Below are 24,452 nucleotides of genomic sequence, written 5' to 3' on the forward strand. Positions count from 1 at the left end.
ATTTTTCTTGTTAAATTTGCAATGATGTTCCTCACAGTATCTCTCTTCGGCTTTGTCGTAAGATGAAAAAGCCTTTTTGTACCTCTGTCTAGTGAAACGCTTCAGTGCCAATCCTTGTCAATGATTCAAAGCATCCCCTGCTTTTGCACCAAAACCTAGCAATGGAAAGACGCTTGCCATGTCACTAAAACATTCAAAATAGTCTTGAAGCTTATGTTTCCAGATTGTGTGCAATGTGTATCTATTTTGTGTTACATGCATATGTGATGATTTTTCATTCTTGTATTCAGTGATTCATTAAATTATTCATTTATTATTATTTGGAATGAAATTGTGAGTAATTTTCAACTAATTCACAACATAACTTTGAATATTCATATACTTCCATCCAATGGCAAAAAGAAAAAAAAAATTTGAGCCATTCTGTGGATGACCATAGAAAGCTATGCAAAGAATTGGTATACATATTTTTAATATTGTAGCCATAGCGTACTAATTCTGCATAATCTTAAATGTAGCAACAGTCCTACAAACAGTTCAAATATTCAGTCACTACACATCACTCACTTCACTTCTGAGATATAGATGGCAGCACTGAAAAATCATACACAACACTAGATACGCACTCAGACTGTTAGGTACACGCACTTACACTTCCGGCACAACTCACTAGGTAGTGAATTGCCTATGGCAATAGACCTGAGTTGTGCTCGGTTTGAAAAAAAAAAAAAAAATCTTAAATGTATGGCCGCTGTGGTGGTCGAGTGGTCATAGGTCATAGTGACGGACTCGCATCGCTGGGACCCGGGTTCGAGCCCCACAGTGGTGGTCGGCTGAAGTTGGTTTTCTGTGGTTCCCAACTTCGAGGCGCAAATGCGAGCCGATCTCCCCGTTAAAAAGTCTCGCCACAGAGAGCAACAGACCTACAAACAGTACAAATATTCAGTCACTACACATCACTCACTTCACTTCTGAGATATAGATGGCAGCACTGAAAAATCATACACAGCACTAGATACGCACTCAGACTGTTAGGTACACACAATTACACTTCCGGCACAACTCACTAGGTAGAAAATTGCCTATGGCGATAGACCTGAGTTGTGCTCGGTTAAAAAAAAAAAAAAACCTTAAATGTATGAATCTATTTATAACTTGTTTTCTAAACATTTTTTTGTCAGAAACAAGATACTCCTGGCAAGGGCAGGAAGAATATTAGAAAGGTCATTTCACACAGAAAGCTTGCAGAAGAGACTAAAGCTGCTCAAGATGAAGAAAAAGAAAGAAGAAAACGAATTGCAGAGAAACAAAAGATGGTAACTATCTTTTTAGCATGTCGGTCAGTCATATAGTATATTCAAACTCTTGGTAAGTAATGATATTCAAGGAAAATGAAATTGCATTCCCATAACCTAGGTTTAGGCTTCAAGTTGTTATAAGTATAACATATGAAATACAGTAGAACTTCTCTATTATAATGCTCTTTATCTTCAAGCAAAAAGAAATCCTTGTGTTTTACATACTAAATCAACGCATTTTCATCTTTGTTATATCAAAGTAGTATTTTCTTTTAAAATCTATATCTCATAGCAAGAGCATATTATTCCGCCCTTACCTCTCGTACTTCTTTGCCATAAACTTGAGATGCGTAAAAAATCACAAAAAGGAGGATTTGAGACTGAAGAAGCGGTTTTATTTACACCAACTGGAATTCATGCTAAACTACAGAAACCATTCGTACATATGTATTCCTCCTTTGAATTCTTCCATCTGAGTCCAAAGAATCTTGCTCTTCTATTCAAACAATCACATGCCACACGTGCCTTACATGTGTTAACAAGCCTTTTCAAATTTCTACCCTTTGTAACAATATATAAAAACTTAAAATTAGTTGACTGAGTATATACTACATATATGTGTATTTTTTTTTTAAATTCTAATTTGTTTTAAAAACAAAGGGATTGTATTGATTAAATTTGATTTTTCAACCATCACCAAAAAATGCTCGAATCTCAAAATTTTATTCAATGATTTTGTATGAATAGACAAAACCCCTGTTGCACCTTGACTCAAACTGCTATCTATCTCTCTCTCAGGAGATGGAAATTCTTGTTTTTCCCTGATAAATCTGTGGAGACAGAGAAGCAAAAGATACCTTTGAAATCTGAATTAATGAAAAAAATTACAAGAGTTTTGACCCTAACTTATTGAACTTGCTCTGAGATAAATTACAAAAATCCTTTCAAATGATAAACAGTTCTGATAATGAATGCATGGATTGAATGGAAAAGGAAGATCCTGATTCCCAGGATGGGTACTTGTAGTTTGCTATAGATATACTAAAAACAGAAAAATAATGGGACGCATGGTTTTTCTGAGAACTTAAGAGCACCAATTTTGTTTTGTACTCGGAATTAAAACTGAATAATGATCTACAATCATGCAAAAATATCTGTTTTAATTGTCATAGCTATCAATAGAAAAGACAGACAAGCATTTTATTAATTTGTTAAGATCAAATTCTGAGAATTTATTTTAAAATCATCTCAGAAGGGCTGAAAACTGTCTCTTTATATCCAAAGTCATGGAGTTTCTTCAAAGGTCTCTTAAGAATCATTCTTCATGGCCAGGACCGGTACTAACAGTGCTATAGCTGAAGTATCATGATAAGAATCACGAGTTTGGCTGTCTATATTATATTTGTGAATAAAAAAATGTTTTTTCATTAAAATCCTTAAATTTAATAGCCTAATTATTGTAATTGACTTGGTGTAAAAAATATGTTTCAATAATCTCATCAAAAATTTTAATTAATTTAATTAATTTTATTTTAATTTTTCAGTACAACCAAATAATTGAAAATACGGAAGATGAAAATAACAAAATAACAAAGAAGTTTGTTTTGGAAATTGATCCTGAATCTAAAGAAGAAATAGTGGAAATACATCCAGATATTATTGAAAAATTGAAACCTCATCAAGTAAATGGTAAGTATTTTTTTAAATCTATTTTTTAATGTTTTAGGTTGTTCAATCTGTGGGGTGTCTCCATTGATAACTATTCATCAGAATGCTATGAAACTTTTGCAACACCTGGGGGGGGGGGAAGCAGGACTTTAAAAGACCCTTCAAAGACAAAGAGTTTGACCAAGCATGTTATTGTAAACCCAATGTCATATTCATTGGTGAAGAAACAATAATAGAAACAGTTCTGCTGAAGATGTGGTGCCTTGCCATGAAGCTTCACGAATAGATGGATCACAGGACTGTAAAAATTAATGTATGTGCTTAGGCATTTGCCTAAGGTTTGCCCTCTAAGTTCTGAAGCTAACACTGTCACTCCCACTGATTTTGTCACTCCCACTTTCTTACCCAATGTTTCAAGCTATTTCTAAAGTTTCGTAACTTTCTGATGAATAGTTACAGCTACAGAGGGCTCATATCAGAGGGAAACTTTGATTATAGACAACTTCTTGTTTATATATATGTTACTGCTAAAGTGCAGAAATCAGTTATTCTACAGATTATCTAGGTATTGTGCAGATTGACTAGGGTGATCTGTTGATGTGCAGAAAATTGTTTCATTTTTCAAATTACCTAGATAATCTGCACATTATCTACTAGGCACTCATTAAAGTGAAAATAAGATCTTTTCTGGAATAACAGCAATGTTTCTATACGCAGAATGATTTCAAAAACTTCACTTTAATTTCTGAAAGTATCAACAATGTTTTTTTTTTACATTAGCTAACAGAGATGCCCTTGACGCATTGTAATGCGTCAAATACCTGGAATTTCGGAACAGGACACGTAAAAATTTTGTTTTTTTCCTGGTTCTAAGAAGAAAAAAGTAGAGAGAAAAACCTCCCCAACTTTTTTCTTCTTTTTACTATGTGTCACGACCTTGAAAAACTGGTTTTACTACTTTGTACACTGTACTGTATTGATATACACGCGGGTTGTTGAAGAATAAAGCTGGGTTTCCCTAGGAGCAGGTTTCCTGTGCTGCGCATAATGTAATTCGCCTAGCGCGACACGGAATCCACTCACCGATAAGAAAAGCAGCATGACCATTTTCCTATACAGCGCAATATGCCTCACGACAGCGCTTTAGGTCGGGCGTGATTGGCCCACTGCTTCTGGAGGAGTCAAATGCGTCGTGCGCTGCGCATTATGCCGATGTTCTCTTCACTCTCTCTCTCTCTCTCTCTCTCTCTCTCTCTCTCTCTCTCGTGTTTTCTTTCGCTTCCCTTCAAACCGGAGCATGCAGATGACAGAGTAGCTGATGCCATGGCCATGTACTATAATATAGCCGCCCTGATCTTATGCGCCACGCTAGGAAAACACAAACGCGTAGCATAATTATGTAACACGTTTCTACCGAAACTGTTTCGAAATCGTCTAATTTGGTTCATGCTGTGCAAAAAACTTATTCCTAGGAAAATCCGGCTTAAGATGAGGGATATCTAGTTGCTTCCCTGAATGAGGGGCCGTGTACAGAAGTTTCAAATTTCAGATTTTTATTACTCTGCAGATTTTATCCCTTCTGGTTATATACAGGATATTACGGTACTTTCGCGACTATCGGCCGGCATTCAAAGACTGTGTCTCTATGGCGTAAATTCGTCTTGTTCCTACAATATTGCGAATGCTCGTTTTTTTTTAAATCGTAAAGTATTGGAATGCCCGTTCAAATTGTAAAACCTTCCCGATATCGTGGAAAAAAACCGAATCTGTAAAAACTCAACCTTGAATATCCAGTTTTGTCATCTAGCTGCTATGCCGGTAGTCACCATTTCGCATCGCGAAAATCACGGGTGTGTACGCAGAATCGGCTTTTGGGGGGGCACCGAATATGTAAAAACTCAAACTTGAATATCCAGTTTTGTCATCTAGCTGCTATGCGGTAGTCACCGTTTCGCATCGCGAAAATCACGGGTATGTACGCAGAATCGGCTTTTGGAGGGGCACCAGAATCAAATTCTTCACAGATAGTATAAAATAAATTATTCCAATATTTTAATTCTCTACAAAAATATTTTAAATTTTTGATCTGGGGGGGGGGGGGGAAGAGGCCCCTTATAACCTCCCCCAAATTTTGCTTTTGGTAAAAATCTGTGTTTTGAACTTGCGATTGCGCAATGGTAATCGGCTAAAAATGTGTTTTTCTAAAGATTTCAAATTTTGAGTTTGCTATTGCTATTCCTTTGAAAAAAAACTTCTGGTTGCCACGGGGATCGCACAGACCTACAATACAAGTATGCATACATTGAACTTCAAATGCACACATTACCAGTTTGGAGAATAGAGCAGGGCTGCAACTGGGAGGGGCAGGCTGGTCTAGTGTCCTGCGCTCTGGACTATAGGGGGCACCAAATTACCCCTTTATAACTGCTTCTACATTACATGGGTGTGCCAAAATGTGTACTTGTCCCGTTTGTGAAAGTATCTAGTTGCGGCGCTAGATAGATGGCACCATCTACTGAACACAAAACATGCCAAATGCTGGGGGCACACACATAAGCACACTGTTAAGTTTCTCCAACCCAAATCTGACATAGTTTCCATATTCAGGTGTTAAAATATGTGACAGTTAAATGGCGACAGATCAGAATGATGAACCATCAGGGAAGGAAAATAAAATCATTTTGCCAGGAAAACCAAAGTATAAATAGGGAATCAGAAGATAAGTGTCTGAGAGAGAATCTAATTTGCTTTAAATTTGGTCAGAAGATATTGAAAATACCAAGATATTTTTAACGAAATGTAAAATCAATCAGAAGGGAATTTATACATTGATTAATAGTAACAATATATAAGTGTGTGCCTTCAACTGTTAATTAAAGTGGATCCTGCTTATAACGTTCTTCAAAAACCGTCATAAAAAACATTATAAATAGGAAAACACTTTAAACGGGAAATCTCAATGAGAATTATTTATTGTTAGGACCACGAAAATAAGTTCATACATCCTAAATGGGAGAAATATTATAAGCGGGTTCAACTGTATATTTTTTTTAGATTTATTACATGTGTGGAATTCCATACATTAAATTTTCAGTGCTAATGATCTTCTTTTTGCAAATTTTTCCTACTAGTAGACAATGAAAGTAAATGAACCTTTGGATAGAACATGTTTTTAGAAATGTACTTGATTCACAGATACCTTCTTCTCTTACCCGGAACATGACCAACCGCTCAGTCTCAACAAAGAAATATAAGCAGAAAATTCATAAGATACCAGTGAATTATGGGGGGGGGGGCATAATTTTTTTCAAGATAAATTTTTTTTTGAGAGCGACCCACTTTCACTCAAAAGGACCCAGATTTTTCAAATAACCTGGGTCCCGGGACCCAGGTAAATTAGAGTCCAGTGGCATCTCTGAGCTAATTGTTACTGACTGACTGTGCAATTTTTTCTACAAGCATTGCGTTATACGTAAAAAAATATTTTTCTCAGCGAGATTGGCGAAAATCAGCCATACCTTACTGAGGCCATGCATCAATATATTGGATAAGATGCTTTCGTTGTCATGGCAACGAGTGTGAAAGTGGGGGGAGAAGTAGGGAAAGGAAATGAGGGAAACAAACTTTTGAACTTTAATGATACAGAAGGCGTTAATGTGCACATTACCTAGGTAAAATGCGGAAAACTCTTGATTCTGCACGTTAACGGAGCAAATCAGTTAATCTGCAGATTAGCTAGGTAATGTGCACATTAATGGCTTTCAAGCTTTAGCGGTAACATGTATATTATTTTAATAGTTTAACAATTGAATCTTTGCAGGTGTAAAATTCATGTGGGAAAGTACAATTGAATCTATAAAGAGACTTGAATCTGGACCAGGTTCTGGGTGTATCTTAGCCCATTGCATGGGTCTCGGAAAAACATTACAAGTCATCGCATTTTTGTACACATTGTTCTGCAATCGGCGAATCAACAAAAAAATACGCACAGCAATGATCATATGCCCTTATAACACTGTTTTGAACTGGATCAATGAATTCAACATATGGCTTGCTGACTGTGAACATTCTCTAAATGTAAGTCTGGGTAATTTTTTTCTTTGATAAATCTATCGCTTTTTTAAAATAAATCTAGTGATTTTTCATTTCCATAAATGAACTTTTTGATAATATCCACATAATATCTTTTCTCCTGTACTGTTCAAAGTTTTCTTTTTTTGTTCTTTCTCCTTCAGGGGTCTGTCCAGCCAAAATTTGGGTCTATTCTCCTGGGCTGGATCTGAAAAACAATCTCACAAAATACATATTAATGAAACCATAAATTTAGCATTTCCCAGTGATAAATTAACTAGATTATTTTGCTTCCCACAAAATTAATGACCATTTCACAAAAATAAGAAAAATTTTCACAAAAACAGGATCCCCACAAAAAAAAGTCTGGACAGGCCTCATCCTATTACATTTCTTTATTTCTTATGTTGCCTTTACATCCCTTTCAACAGTGTAGCAAAAGCTTGCTTTAAAGAAATAAAATTGAATCATGGTCAAACTAGAATTTTTAAAAACCTCCATTTTCAAATATGTTTTTACCAAACAATCTCATGGTCCCATCTAAGCTATTCTAACAGTAATGTATTCTATTAGTCTTCACTTCATTTCTCGTCTCATTTTAATAATTAAAAAAAAGAATTAAACTTATTTTGAAAAATAGGATTCACAAAATTGTGAAAATAGTAATAAAGGAATGCTGTTACATTTTTCATATTGTTTCAAGTTTGTTATTTGTATGAAAGAAGCAATAATTTATTCTTAATCACTGACCTTCAAACAGCTCTATGACATCACTCCTGTGAAGACAAATCGCAGCCGGATGGACTACCTTGCAGAATGGCAAGAATGTGGAGGGGTCCTTGTTCTTGGATACAATATGTTCAGTCGTTTAGCTGAGGGAAAATTGAATAAAGCATCATCAAAGCTTAAGCGACGTGTAATAGAATTGATTACAGATCCAGGTGATACATGTTCATTTTTCAAGTGTTTTTTTAATAAGATGTACTTGAATGAAGTTCATATTTATTTCAGTGAAGGAAGAAATGTATGACTAAATTTGTATTAAAATATGAAGTGATAGAATACAGATATGTTCACTATATGGTTCCTCCAATTTTTGCAGCAAATTAAAATTTTAGAACACAACAGAATATTTACTTCTAGATTTAGAAAACATACTTATTTTCAGATCCATTGAGTTGGCCTCAGTTTCTTGAAGTCAAATTTCTTTTCAGAAAAACAAAATGTTCTTATCTCTGCTCTGTGTAGTCACGTGTCTAGCATCTTTCTAAAAATAACTTGAACAGCAACCTCTTCCATTCCTTAACATTTCATTACTGGTGTGGGAAATTTGTACACTCATGTCCATAAATTAAGGATAATTCAGAATCACACGGAAATCGAAATCTAAAGTAAAAATTTCACCTTTAGAATTACCACACACATCTGCAAGAATGATATGCAAATTTCAGGAAGCCACCAGATGATGCCGATAGTACGTCACAATGACGAGAGTGTAAGAGGGGGGTATATAAGAAATGGTGGCAAAGAAGTGAAATTGTTCACAAGAGTTCTGTAAGGCGCTCAGTGCCATAAGCGAATAGTTATGACACAGAGGACGCATGTGGATGAATTTTTACATGGTAGAATTATCGGCCACTTGGAATGTGGGCGTACTCAGATGGAAGTATCCGAGAAACTTGGAATTGCCCAAAGTGTCATCTCTACGCTTTGGCAATGATTCCAAGATAACGGAAATGTCAGTAGACGTTACAGTACAGGTCGCCCCCGAGTTACAACGCCGAATAAAGACCGGTATTTGGCAGTAACTGCCAAAAGAAGCAGACGGAGCACAGCATCCAACCTGTCTCATCAGCTATCTGCAGCCACGGGTACCACAGTTTCAAGGCAAACAGTGTACAGACGTTTGGGAGATATTGGTCTATATGCTCGCAGGCCTGTCAGATGTGTTCCGCTCACGGCAACTCACTGTTGGCAGCGATTAGCCTGGAGTAGAGAACATGCAATGTGGACATCGTCACAGTGGGCTTGTGTGATGTTTTCCGACGAGTCCAGGTTTAGCTTGCAGTCTGATTCACGTCAGACTTTCATATGGGGGAATGCCAGGTACCCGTTATCACCAAGACAACATCATTGAACGACATCGTTACGGTGGTGCAGCATTGCTCGTTTGGGGTGGAATTATACTGGGTTCTAGAACAGATCTGCATGTTCAAACCGGAACCATGAAAGCCCAAATTTATTGGGACATCATTCTGGAACAACATGTACGTTTGTTTAGGGGTGCCATGGGCGCAGAATTTGTGTTTATGGATGACAACGCCCGTCCTCACCGAGCAAACATCGTAAACAAATGCCTTGAATCTGAGGATATAACCCGTATGGAATGGCCAGCATTCTCACCTGACTTAAATCCGATAGAGCATGTGTGGGACGTGCTTGGCCAACGAGTTGCATCCCATCAACCACCTCCTACAAGTGTACCGGAACTTCGGAGAGCATTGCTTGCTGAGTGGAGTGATCTTCCCCAAGATCAGATCGATAATTTGATACTCAGCATGCCTAGGCGTTGTATGGACTGTATTTCATCGCATGGGAGACATACAATGTATTAACCATCATACCAACCATGTAATAGTAAGTTTTTGTAAAGGAGATATTTTTTACAATTGCTCCAGGGAGCAAAAATCGTAGTTTCTATGAATGGTATCATACATACACCATCGTTTTTGTTCTTTATCTTTTGTTTAATAAATGGGCTTTATGAATAAATAACATTTGTTTTGTTTCTGAACCTTTATTTGCCGGAGCTGGCATTATCCTCAATTTATGGACATGAGTGTATATGGAGATTATACACTGCCACAGATTTAATAGGCAGAAAATTGTGCTATATTCATATCAGAACAGCATTTTTCATACTTCATTCATCACACATCATACTTCATTTTCTTATTCTTCAATTCTAATGATAGTATTTAAATGTGAAACTTATTTAAACATCTGTGTATTTAAATATTTTTGCATTTGAACATCTATCCCATAGCTGCCAAGTCTCTTGAATTTTCTAGGAGGTTCTCAAAATTTGACTGGCAAAAAATCCCTACTGTATTTTTTTTGGGAGGATTATTCCTAAAGATGTTACCCATAAAAAGGCTGTTGCCATGTTTTGTTTTTTTCCAAAAATGGATTCACATGCTGAAAGTGCATTGCTGCCCTTGCACAAAGAAATGCTAAAGTTTGGTGGAGAAAAGAAAAAGTTTTCCAAGTTTTCCTTACAGCCAGTGTCAGTAGCAGTCAAATCAGCAAGTTCACTAGTGTCCTGGATGCAGGACCCAACTTTGACATGAGAATGTCTTGGGCAAAGCAGGAATTAGGGGTGGGTTAGTGTTTTTTTTTTTGGGGGGGCAATTTTTTTTCTTCCACTAGGGTAAAACATGTTTGGTTATAGTCAGCAAATATACTGTAAAACCTGACATAGCCCTGGCTCTGTCCTGTGGGGGCTATAATAATAAATATACTGGCTCTGTATAAAAACCTCTATATAACACTATAGCAGGGCTGGACAAGTGCCAGGTTGTCATGGCGACTAAAAAATTGGTATTTCCGCTTAAAATTTTCTTTGTCTAGTTACTAAATTGCAGCGTGAGAGCAGCACAAAATGTTTAGAATTCATGGCAGCATATCTGCCAACATGCCAACATATGAAAGAGAATCATTATGCTCTAAAAAGTCAAGAGTCATTATTTTGGACCTTTTTCTTCAAGTAAAAATTTTTTAAAGTGTAAAAAATTGTTCTCTTGCCTAGATTTTTTTTGCCATTTGTCCAGCCCTGCACTCTATGTTTGGTCTTTTTAGTCTGTCTCATTTTTTCTCTCCATGGCATTTTTTATTTATTTTTTGCTGCAATTTTGACGTAATTGTTGTAATAACATAATTTAACCTACTGTTCTGGTGTTGTTAGCTAGCAAAATGTTTAATTTTTCCAAAGGGAAAAAATACATATAATTTTACTTTTATTAATTAAAAATTCCCATTTTGCTTCCAAAAAATCCTGCCTATATTTGTCTGTGTTCAATTTTTGTATGGAATTTGGATTTGTACAAAAATCCCATTCTCCAAACTTGACAGCTATGCTGTCATCAAAAGTAAATTTTCTTAAACTTTTTCAAATAAATAAATGATTTAGGGCAATTACATTTTTTAATAATTCTTATATCTTTAAATTAAGGGCCAGACATTGTGGTATGTGATGAAGGTCACATGCTGAAAAATGAAGCTTCTGCACTATCTAAAGCTGCAAGCAAGTTGAAAACAAGACGACGTGTCGTGTTAACAGGAACACCTTTGCAAAATAACTTGAAAGAATGTGAGTATATCACAAAATTATTAATGGGGAAATGGTCTCAATAATCACTTTAATATTTAGATTTTTTCTAGATTTCCCATTAGTTTGCATCTTAAAAGAGTGAATACTAGCCTATCTCCTATTTAAAAAAGTCTCTCCACAGAGAACAATCAGGCCTTCAACATTTAAAATTCCCTCATAATACAAACAGGCAAAATAAACTGCTGAGTTGTTTGCTTCTAAATACTGATAGATTAGTATTACTTCTTGAACAGATAATAGGCATTCTTCAGAAACAAACTTTACGATAGCTACACAGCACATTCCAAACATGCATCAGTTCATTAGAGCATTTATTCTCAAAAAGTGTGGGTTCATGAACTAAGGAGGTTGTGAGATATTTCAAAAATGAAAATATCTGAATAAAATAAATTTATTATTGAAATGCAAATAAAAATATGATAAAACTAAGAAATGGCTCAGCTTAGCAGCCCCTTATCAAATACAAATACAACACCACAACAGACAAAATGCCCAATGAGGTGGCTGAGAAAAATTTGTCCATAACAAATATGGATGTCATATATTTCAAAATTACAGCAACCCTAATTAATAAAAAACAATTACAAAAACTAGAAACATATATACAGGATGAAATATTATACAATGCCCATAAAGAATATTTATTGTTGTATTTTATTCTAATTATGGATAGTTCATCAATTTACCCCATCATGCTTATCCTATTTCTTTTTAAACGTGTCAGTTGTGTTAGAATTTACTACTTCCTGGGGTAAGCTATTCCATTTATTAACAACCCTATTGGAAAAAAATTCCCTGCGAACACACCATAGCCTAGAAGAATGACTTTAGGAGAACGCGAAGATACCTTTTGAAAATAAAGTCAGGCATTCTATTCGTTTTTTTAACCACTGCTTAACAATGTTCAGAAAACCTGAGCCGATGGTCAATGAGAATTCCCAAATCTGTCACCCTGGTAGCATCCGGGATAGTGAAAAATAAAGCAAAAGATACCATTCAATTTATAAGAGAAACATAGGTTGTTCAAACCAGAATGAGCGACCATACACTTGTCAACGCTAAACTTCATGCTCCACTCATTTGCCCATGTTCCAATCCTTTCAAGTAGTTCTGGAGCAACTCCCTATCACTTTGATTCCGACTACCCCCGTTAGCTTCACGCCATCTGGAAATTTGCTAACAATCCCATCAATACCCTGATTGAGTTTATCAATAAAACATGAAAAAGTATGGGGGCCAAGGACACTTCCTTGAGGGAGTCCACTTGTAATGCCTGTCAAATTAGAGAATTCCCTGTTCACCATAACTCGTTGCGACCTATCTCTTAACCATGATTTGATTCAGCATGTTGCCCTAGTCTCATGTAAATGTCTCAAGAGTTTGCCATGTTGGACCCGATTGAATGCCTTCTGGAAATCAAGGTAAACAACATCTATATTTTTGCCCTTACCCAAAGCTTTAATCACGTGATCATAGAAGCAAAGGAGGTTAGTTACACATGACTTCCCCTTCCTGAACCCATGCTGATTATTCAACAATACATTATTCTCATCTATCCACTTCATCAATTGCCTTTTGATAATAATTTCCAAAATTTTCGAGAGGGAGCTCGTCAAACTCACCCAACAATAATTGGACACAGCCTCTCTACTGCCCTTTTTAAATATCAGAACAATATTAGCAAGCTTCCAATCTCTTGGGACGATACCCTTAGCAACGCAACTGTAAATCTGTGCAACTGGCTCCAACAATTCATTAGCACATTTTCTGAGGACTCTAGGATAGATATCATCTAGTCCTGGTGCTTTGCTTGCACATACATTTCTTAGAAGATTTAGGACCTCCGTGTCTTCCACTTGAATATTGTTGAAGATTTTATCATCCAACGCAACACCCGTACATTGAATAGCACTTCCTATATTAAAAACCGACATGAGAAAAAGTCATTGAAAGCACTACACATGCCTACATTGTTCTCTACCCTAGACCCTTCTATTGTGAGGGGAGCCAAATGTCCTCTTGCATCTATTATTGACGTACCTAAAAAATGATTTTGGGTCAGAGCCAATGTTATCTGCTAACCTAGATTCAACTTTACTATCCCTTATCATTTTCTTCTATCAGTAAACAATGACATGTCACCTCGTCCACTTTTATACTCTCTGAATGCTATTTTCTTTTCAAGATAAAGGGTTGTGTACGCTATCTGTAAACCATAGGGAGTGTGATGTACAAACATGCTTTTTATTGAACAAAGGGTAGGATGTGCAAAACAGAGGACAGCTTCGCACTAAATTCTTCCCACTGACTTATCACCCTGACTGATTCCAACCAGTCTTTGAAAACTTCCGCTAACCTCTCTCTCAAAACATCAAAGTTAGTTCTCTGAAAACAAGGTCTTTTGTTATCAACCTTACCGGCAGAAAAGTTACAAAAAAAACTAACAATGATCACTAGAAGAAAACCCGTTCCCCCACTGAAACATGTTCAACAAGATCTTCGGAACTAGTAAGAACTAAAGCCAAAATAGCAGTACCCCTCGTGGCTTCTGATAAATGCTGGTACAAAAAATTATCGAGCACCAACTTAAGAAAGTCTCATTCATATTGATCTCTAGCTAAAAAGTTCTCCTAATTGATACCTGGGTAATTGAAATCTCCTAATATGACAAACCTCTTATGCTTGCACATATAGAAAATTTTATTATGAAGTTTGACAGTGTAGTTTGGATCCCTATTCGGCGGATTGCAAGGGTGCAAGAGCTGCGCCAAAACAGTTCTCTTGCTACATGGTGCACCAAGGCGCGGAATCCCTGCGCATTAGCGCCAATTCTTGTTTGTGGTTCGAGGAGTTACCGCTAATGCACTGTAGTGTGTAATACCCGGAATTTAGGAAAAAGAAACTTAAAAATTTTGTTCACAAGACGCGTTCATTCCAAGGCAAGGGGAAAAAATACGGTGGGGAGGGGGAGAACTTCAATTTTTTCACTTCCCACCATCTACCACAATCACGTTGTCTTGTGACCTTGGAAAGTAGTTCTCCTACTTTGAAGTACAAAATCCTGTACTGTTATTAAGGGCCGCAACTAGGGGGCGCAGGCGAGTCCCATGCGCTGGACCAGAGGGGTGCAAATTTTATTCTCAAACCTCTCCTTCAACATTATAGGGGGGGGGTGCCAAAAATGTGCACTTGCCCTGGGTGACCAAGCATCTAGTTGTGGCCCTGCTGTTATTGGTATAACCCGCGGGCAATCAAAGTCCCTGAATGAGTATACCGAATTTTCCGATTTTTGAAAGCATTTTTTCTCCTGCGGGTTATATACTCTATCTGAAAATAAACGTAAATTCTGCGGCTAACAACCTGCGTTCAAAGACAGCATATCTACGCCGTAAATTCGCTTTATTTTTCACAAGATTGCACATGCGCTTTTGCGAAGAATCACAAAGGGGATTGCTTAACTCGTTTAAATCAATGAAATTTTTCGAAGGTCGTTGGGAAAAAACAGGATCTGTAAAAATCCAGCTAAAATATCCGTAGTTTTGTCGTCTAGCCACTGTGTGGTATGGTGATTATCGTCGGCGGTTGCAGATTGTGACAATTTCACTTCGCAAAATTCCGGATTTGGTGAACAGAGCCAGTTCGAGGAAAAAAAATCTCTACCTGTGCAGAACATATTTTTGGCGCTACTGACCACGATTTTTTGATCAACAAAGCTTTTTTTCGCTCTTTCAACTTCATTTGGCACCCCTCCTAGAGCAGCGTTGGTAGGGGAGTGGTATGCTGTTAACAATAGTCAAAGGAAGGAGTTTGTACTAGGAGCCTGTTCATTTTATATATGCATAACTTTTCTGTGAGATACCTATCTATATATATAAAATTGATTTTCTCTGTGTGTGTGTTCTCTATACAAATCTATAATTTTAGGTCAATTGTCGCCAAATTTTGCATATATACCGAACGAGACCCAACTTAAATGATAGGCTACTTTAAAATTTCGTCAGAGCAGGACAAATGCCCCAAATGGGCAAAAAACCATAGGACAACAATGGTTTTTGGGCCTCATCAATCACTTTCCGAAGGTTTACTTTGGTTACCGGGGTTCCCTAGCAATGCGGTTAAGACGTGTATATGTCTTTACAATGGTTTGTCATTTCTTCAACGCTGTCAGTATATGTATAATATTTATGCCTTTATAATGGTTTGCCACATTTTTAATACTTCCAGTAATGAGGTTTTTGAATGACGTCATAATCATCATCAGCATCGCTTTGAAGGTCAAGAAAAGGGTGATCCTCATAGAAATCAGTGTTAAAATTGCCGATTTTAATGTAGAAATGCGGAAATTTGATGGGGTTTTCTGTCACATCAATAATTTTAAAAATTGTATTAAATACTCAATTTTTGAAATATTGAGTTCGCTTAGAGGTATACGAAGCCCAGAAAATTAGATATGAAGTAATTAGCCGGACCTACTTTTTTGAGTTGGATATTCATGTAATAACATTGATTTAAACTTTTTATTTATATCTTCTCCAGCATGAAAATTAATGTCTCCGTATTCTCTTTTAATATTCAACTGCATAAATTCATATAGTTTAGATTGTGCATCGAAAGGAATCCACAGCTTTAATTAAGCATTTTTTGAAGCAAAAGCAGGCAGAGATGGGTAACTTGAAGTTCAGGGGGGGGGGGGGGATCGAAATACCTAGCACCCTTTAAAAAAAGAAAAAATGTATATGTATTTTTACGTTTCTTTAAATCTAGATTTGTTTTTTCCATGAGTCGCGCAGGAAGTCGCCATATTGGTGAACTTAGACACGGTTTGCATGCCCCTCAAAGAAAGAAAGAGATAGCACGTGATCCAAAAAGCTTCATTGAAGAAAACTCCGGGCAACGCCAGGTATTATAGCTAGTCATACATAAAAATGGAAGGTTTTAAAATTTGGACATGTTTAATCCAAATTTTCTATGTATTCCATGCTAACCAATAATTATCATATGATGATGATAGCATCTGATAATGATAAAGAAAATGAAATGATAATGATAAAACTTGCAAAGGAGGGAGATATCATGTGATCCAAAAAAGCCTCATTGAAGAAAACCCGGACAACGCCGGGTATTATAGCTAGTTATATATAAGTGTCCTGTTTTTCCAAAACACATGTTGGAGAGAATGAAATGTTTGCACCTTCTCTTGTTTTTTGTGCTCCCTCTCGTACATTGCTGGGATGGTACATTACTCCCCAACATATTGCTGGGATGTTGCTTAACATTGCATCACCAACCGAACTATCAATTATGTGTGATGAATGGGTTGCACTACAATGCAAAGAATTACAAGAAGTGAAATCAGTTCAGAGGATAGATAGTTTGATATTGGGCAGACATATTCAAACTTTGTAACCTTGAAAGCAGCAGCCCAAAATTCCAGTTTTGTTTAAGGCTTTTTTATTTTAGCACATAGTAACTTAGGCAATAGTGAAAGAGAGTTCAGTGTTAACAAAAGTCTGTTTGAACAGTGAAAAATCTGTCCATCCAATACTTTAATGGAATAAGACACACAAGGTCTTAAGTTCAAGGGCATGAAAATTTGAAAAAAAAATTGTCATTGAGATGCTGAACTTCTGAAAGCGACTCGTGATTCGTATAGAAAATATTGTAACAGGCTTCAGGCTGAGAAAACAATAGAAAAAAAAAACATTTTAATCTATTAACATGCTATTATGTTGAAAAATTGTTAAGGAAAAAAAGGTATTTATATTTTTCTTGTTTTTTTGCCTTTTGCTTTTAAATATTTAATCATTTCTTTAAATTCTGTGAGAAACTAACTTTTTTTCATGGAAATCCTTATTATATTCTGCACACTTTTTTTTTGCACATATCAGGATGAATAAGATTTTGATGTTCAAGCAGCAGAAATTCTTGCTGCCTAGATTTTCAGTATGCATGGTGCTTAATTTGAAAAGAGTAATAATTTTTATTCATCATTTCAGTAATGCATGTTTTAGTAGTGACAGATAAGATACTTCAGAAAACATTTAAATAGACTTTGATTTGTGAAGGAAATTTATTTAGAATTATTTGTTCCAACCATTTTTGGCAAAACTTTTGGCATTTCACAGAAAAATTACATCTTATATTGCAGGTATAGTTAGTTTTTAGCTCTGCTCATTTTAGAAATTTCTGCTCCAAAATGGATGAGGGGCACTTGCACCCCTGGGATTGTAACAAACCCCTACAATAAGTTTATGACGTCTTTTGTTTTCAAGCTCAACCCATTTAGTTTCAATATCACTTCTCTGCAAGTTATACTCTCTAGCCTTTAAACATGATTTCACTTATATCAACACTCCATCCCCTTTCCTGTCTGATCTATTTCTCAAAAAAGTATCGTATCCTGAGATGTGTAAGAAAGATTCATCTCCGTCATTTGCCCAAGATTCTGTAATGGCTATAAGATCCAGGCGCTCCACAGCTATCATAGTTTCTAAAAGATCTTTCTTTTTACCCAAGCTCCTGGCATTTATTAGCACTCATTTTAATTTGCCCTGTGATTTAGTGTCAATTGAGAAGCCATCCAAGTCAGAGGTGGGTAAATCACCGTCAGTAATGTTATTATTAACAATAACTAACACTCATTCCGGTCTAAGTGTGGTCTGGGAGGAATTATATCAGAGAGGCGGGGAAACAAAGATACAGGTGTTCCCTTCTATACGAGCACGTGGGCAAAGAAATTGATTATCGACAAAGAAACAATGGTCACAAACCTGGCAAAAGTACAATGAAAATGAAACGTGTATCATAAAACATAATATTTTTATGAGGGGGATTCAGAAAGAATCAACCAATTTTGAAATATTTTAAAAAATTTAAAACACAGAAGAATGTGAATGTATAGGGGGAAATGTCTCTACGTTTTATATTATGAACTATTAATAATGCTAGTGTGTCATTTATGAAGCTCTGTTGATGAAGAAGTAAAGTCATTAAAAATATTGGGAAGAAGGAGGGCGAGGGTAAAAATTAATATGGGAAGTACACCAGGGGTACTCGCTATAAATAGAAAACACTCCTGTAGTTGAAAAATAATTTTGTATAATAAAGTAAGTGTGTGTGTTTTCCAACCATGAAAATGTTATAAATATTCAAACATTATAATATTCAAATATTATATTATTTGAATAATATTCTTCTTACTAAAGGAACCCGAAAATATTCTCACACTGGGCCCTACATTTATTTGGTAATGGTGACACTGAGTTTGGTTATCCAATCTGCACCATTACTATGCACAATATAGGCATTCCTAACTTGCGGCTCTGTTGATGCCACCGTTTGCAGGATTCACAGCTAAAAACATGTTGGGGTTAATCGAGAAGCTATTCATACTTAGAATAAGACAACCATAAGTATTCTTTATGGGCATTGTATAATATTTTATCATGTGTATATATTGATTATAATTTTTGTTAATTGCATTTTTAATTGGGTTGCTATATTTTTTAAATATATGACATCCATATTTTTATGGGCATCTTTTTCTCAGCCACCTCGTTGGGCATTTTGCCTGTTGTGGCGTTGTATTTTTATTAAAAAACCTGGGTTGTTTTGTAAAACAGTTTTGCTATTTAAATATCAAAAAATAATTTTATTTCATTTATCACTGATTACAGAAATGTGAGCATATTAACTAAAAAAAATCAAGCCTTCCCCAGAAAATGGGGCATATGGTCACCCTATATAGGAATCGCTTCCGAAATCGAATTTGTTAAAAGGGAGGTTGCTCTTCAAAAAGTTTGGGAAACACTGCATTAGAAGTTCCTTAGAGAATTGTTTACCAGTTGCATGTGTGGTTTAGCTGTTGTTAAATTCTCTACTGATGCATGTGCTCTTCAAGGAAAATTTCAGTTAAAAGGACATTTGTGATATACAGTAATAACTTGGTTTGCAAGAATAATTTATTCTGTAAATGTGCTTGCTGATAATCCAAAGCATTTATATAACAAAGCAAACTTCCCTATGAGTAATGAACTCAAACATTCCATTCCATAACCATCTCCTTCATGTAATATTCAATATGATTTAATGAATATCATATGAGACAATTATTTTATTTTCGTTTTTTTTTTAGTTCCCACTCACCATTATATCCTCAACTGTATTCATATTTCTTGTTTCTAAACTCTGAAATGTGATTGTTTCATTTTCTCCCTTGTAGATCATTGTATGATGCAATTTGTCAAGCCTAATTTATTAGGCACAAGCAAAGAATTTCAAAACAGATTCGTAAATCCCATCATCAATGGACAGTATGATAATTCAAGTAAGCTTGATGTCCAAGTCATGAAAAAAAGAGTTCACATCTTACATAAGCTCCTTGAGGGTTGTGTTCAGGTATGATAATATCATGGTTCTTTAAACCTTAATTGTGTAATTGTGCATGCATCTTTTATAATTGCATATGTTATTTAGTCTTTCAAGCACCTGCCATTTTCATTTCAATGAGAAAGACTTATGGCAGCACATTTCAAACACAAAGTAAGCATAACTCTGACATAATGAATATGTTGGAGCTGTGCATATGCACAGTAGACTCGCCCTTATCCGGCACATAGTAAATTGGTGTGGTGCAGGGTATGCAATTTAAATCAGCTTGATTTAAATAATGATTAAAGTCACAATTAAAATCACTCAATTTTTTTTAAAATCGATGATTAAAATCCAAAAAATTTAAATTTCATTTTTCCTATGTGTTAATTAATTTCAATGATATTGAAGTAAAAGTAACCTTGTATGGGACATGTTATTGAAAAGCTGTAAAGTTGTTGATTGAAAGAAATATAGAAGATCTTGTGAATATCTATTTGGTAAAATATGATCTAGACATGAACCTATAATCTTTAGAGATTTTGTGCATGGAAAAAAATTCAGAAAAATATAGGGAGCGCTAAAGTTAGATATAGCTGCACTATTTATTTTAGTACATTACAATAGGGCACTAGGGTTTCACTGATAAAAAAACAGATAAATTAGTTTTTGTATAAAACCTTGAATTCCATATGCCCTTAATTTTTTGTACATATATTTTGCTTGTAGTTCATTTGTTTATTGTTTATTTGTAGTTTATTCATTAATGTGGAACTAAATTTGAGAGATTCAGTGATAAAAAATAGGTAGGCGATATGAAAATATGCATTCTCAATGATTAACAAGGTTTGTTTTAATTAATAAGCAGTCAGTTAATTTTAATCAAAAAATTATAATTTTAAAAAAATAGTAATTTTTTATTTCAGACTTTTTGATTAAAATTAACTGATGATAAACTAAAAAAAATGGTTTTTTTTTATACACTGGTGTGATAGGTTACTGGAAATTAGGTGAAAAAGCCCATTTAAATGTTATAAACTTCTGCAGAAAGACAAAATGAAATTTTTTCCTCTTATATGCTAAAAGAATCGGCCTAAAAAAGTAGTTTAAACTGTCAAAAACCTAAACGAATGCTTTTCAATAATGTTTTTGAACGCAATAGGTATATATTATATGAAAAACATACTTTTTGCAAATTAAAGTTTTTATTTTAAATATCCATTTATTACAATAATTAAAACGAAATATTAATTATAATTTGCAATTTTGAATTTTTCAACATATGGGTCTAGAACATATGAAATATAATTTTATGGTTAATTTATCTAAGCTACTCATTACCTATATTCAATTTGCTAAACGGAATAATAATAATAATAACGTGATCCTCACGTATTCCCAAGGGATCAGCATGATCCGTCCAGGGAATTTGTTAGTGTTAGTAAACATCCATGCCCGAACCGGGATTCGAACCCAGACCTGCACAGTGAGAAGCTAGTTCCCTAACCACTCGACTGCCAGGCAGCTTAATAGAGCTGCTTATTCAAAATATGCATGATATGGCATCAGAGTTAGTCAAAAACTTATTGTCAATGCTGTCAAATAGTTTTTTTTAACCTGATAGATATGTTAAATAACGAAACACTTATTTTTTTGTAGTATACATTATCAAAAATCTATTTGAAAACAATTTTTTGGCTTTGAAAAGCAAGCAAAAGAATTTCTAACTCCTTACCTGCATTGACTAGTGAAAAAAAAACAATGTAATGTGATTCAAAATTACATAGATTTACATTTTCCAAGGAATACATATTTTAACGTTAATGTATGAACATTTTGCTAATAATGTATAATTGGTGACTATAAAACTTTCTGTAATACATTCTGAAATGTATTTGATTAGGCCCTATGTATTACAAATTTTCTTCACATGTTGTGTTTTCTTTTCTTTTCTTCCAGCGTTGTGATTATTCTGCTTTAACAAAGTTTCTGCCTTTGAAACTTGAGTTCGTTATTAGCGTGAAACTTTCTGAAGTGCAAATTAAGTTATATCGCAAGTACTTAGATCTTTACTTACAAGGTGGGCCAACAGGTGCTGGTGGTAGACTATTTGTAGATTATAACTCCCTGAAAAACATATGGACATTTCCACACATGCTATTCATGGCCCATGAGCGTGCCGAACAAAAAAGGGTAACTTTTATTTATTTATTTTTTTAAACCAGATTTTCTTTTCACGTTGTATTGCTTTTTACATCAGAATATAGAAAAAAAATTGCAGAATAGATTGAAAGAAATATACAGGTTCATGGATGCAAAGTAAAACATAAAAGAACCTCCACAGCACTGTAAAAAACGTCAATACAGAACTACAGTGTAAAGGGGAAAACAAGGAAAGGGAAAAGGAACTGCATTTTATGGCAGGGATAGTCAACCTATTTCCAAGCCATGCCACAATTAAGATTATTTTTGATGCACATGCCACTATACAGATTTTTATCAAGCAGACCATGCGTCCGGTTTTATGGGACATGAGCATTTCCCTTAACCCCAAAAATATTGTTTGACTATATCCTTATTTTCAAAATGTTCATCTTGTCATTCTGAATTCAAGGCTGTTTTCATTTTTGAGTCACAAATTCGATTACCGCAGTGCAGATTGTTGATTGTGTATTGATAGAAGTTCATCTTTCTTGCACCATTTTGGGCAAGGGCACCGGAACCTAAGGGCTCAGGCTACTTCCCCCCACTAAAGTTTACAATAGGGCTGACCCCACCACCAGAAATTCATGGATGTACAATGCAATGTATGCCCTCAATGGAGACATCGCGTATGTATGAGACATTCAGCAACTATGGCTTCAAAGATAAAAATCCAAACAAAAAACGCATTGAATAAAAAGTAATTACTATAATTAATTAAAAATACCTACCATACTAAATATAAGTTTGGTAGCCTACAAGCCCCAAAGCAGAATATGGCAAAGTCTGTGATGTACGTCGCAGAACAATCAATGCTACTGCAGAACATTTCCAGTCAGTCAAGGGCTCATTGCAGAACAATGCAAAATATTCTATTTTGAGGTCTACAAGGTTATCATTCATAAGAAAAGGATTGTTCCAAATTACTGGAGAGAATTTGTTTGATTAAAAAATAAAATGGAATTTCTTTAATTTTTGAGAAAAAAAAAACAAAAAAACCTTTGCATACCTCATACTATGGTGTGTCATGGGTTGGCAACCCTGTTTTAGGCAAATGTTTATGAGATAAAATCAGAAAATAAAATATTGTATAGGGGTCATGAATTTCTTCTTTTCTCTTATTTCCATGTGAGGATAAAAAGAAGGCAAAAAGGAGTTTACTTTTTTTTCTAGTGGTGGGAGGGAGTTCATGCCTTCTTTCCCATAATTTTTTGCACAGTGAACAAAAAAGGTCAGTATAATGTATAAACAGCAAATTGTCATATATTCAAAACATATACTGCAAATCTTTTATTTCAGTATTAGTGTAGTTGTTCGGTTATAACATGATCTTGTGATATCATAATCAGTTTTGACTTTTATTGATGTCTAGAAATCTTGTTATGCTATCTGCCGATATTACTTTCACCTATATGATATTTAATCTTTCTGGGAAAACTGGTTTTGTTTAACATTGTCAAATGCATTACCATCAGATTGCTTGAAGTTTTTTTTAAATTTAATTACTTAATGAAATATACATATTTATCAATACTGAATATAGTATTTTTTCCTGTTTTATTGTAGAAATATGATAGTGAAGAGGATTTTATTGATGATAGCAATGAATACGACACTGATGATTCCTTCATTAATGATGCTTCAGATGATGATGAAGCTGGACCAAGCAAAAAGTGAATAATTTTTTTTAATTTTTCTGTCCTAAATTAGAAAAGATTATTATCAGGTTATTTTCAAGTAAATAACAAAAAAAACTGATAAACTTAAAAAAAATTATATGTTATGTATGTGTATGCTCTGCTAACAAAAAAAATTATGGTAAACTTTTGTGTTATTATATGTGTATGTTATGCGAAATAATCATGAACCTAAATTGTAAATGTTAATAGTTTGTTTCACCATAGTCATTTTAGACACCAGTGAAACCAATAATACTTACAATCATAGTTCTACAGCAGAGGTCTTCTACCTTTTTTCACTCACGAGCACTACCTGTACCACCATAAAGGAAAGAGCACCCTTACAGCAAGTTTGACATACGAATGCATGAAATCAGGATGATTTCAATCCTTGCATGCAATTTGTACAAGGTGTTTATTTGGAATGGTTGATCAAGTGCTCGCGAGCACGAAATAAGACATGCCTATCAATCACTCTGGGTACTTCAGGGAGCACCATGGTACTTGCAAGCAATGGGTTGAAGATGCCTGTTCTACAGGGTGATTCTTATAGGACCAGTCCAATGAATTTGCTAACAATTCTGCAGTTGATGCATTTAATTCTCATAATTACCAAGGAACAATCCTTCAGGTGGCTATGCACATATGATACAAAAATTTGTTAAAAGTGTCCATGCAAAAAAGTCATGGAGTATATATGCACTGTTATTTAACCCTCTCTTCTATAGGAAAACAAGTTCATTCCAACAGAATTTCATGATATAGTGGAACCCT

General features: G+C 35.1%; 1 protein-coding gene across 1 annotated transcript in view; it reads left to right on the forward strand.

The window, feature by feature from the left end:
• LOC149070003 (uncharacterized) overlaps positions 1-24,452 on the forward strand; it is an 85,082-nt gene that overhangs the window by 39,138 nt on the left and 21,492 nt on the right. Inside the window, exons 10-17 of the mRNA XM_089250202.1 lie at positions 1,182-1,316; positions 2,843-2,987; positions 6,787-7,043; positions 7,798-7,978; positions 11,269-11,406; positions 19,649-19,824; positions 21,757-21,990; positions 23,566-23,672. Coding sequence (XP_089106328.1) covers positions 1,182-1,316; positions 2,843-2,987; positions 6,787-7,043; positions 7,798-7,978; positions 11,269-11,406; positions 19,649-19,824; positions 21,757-21,990; positions 23,566-23,672 — 1,373 coding nt within the window. The remainder of the gene's footprint in view (positions 1-1,181; positions 1,317-2,842; positions 2,988-6,786; positions 7,044-7,797; positions 7,979-11,268; positions 11,407-19,648; positions 19,825-21,756; positions 21,991-23,565; positions 23,673-24,452) is intronic.

This window comes from Pholcus phalangioides, unplaced genomic scaffold, assembly GCF_987345545.1.
Source record: "Pholcus phalangioides strain wild (caught in Gottingen) unplaced genomic scaffold, Ppha-v1.0 ptg000022l_1, whole genome shotgun sequence".
Taxonomy (NCBI): Eukaryota; Metazoa; Arthropoda; class Arachnida; order Araneae; family Pholcidae; genus Pholcus; species Pholcus phalangioides.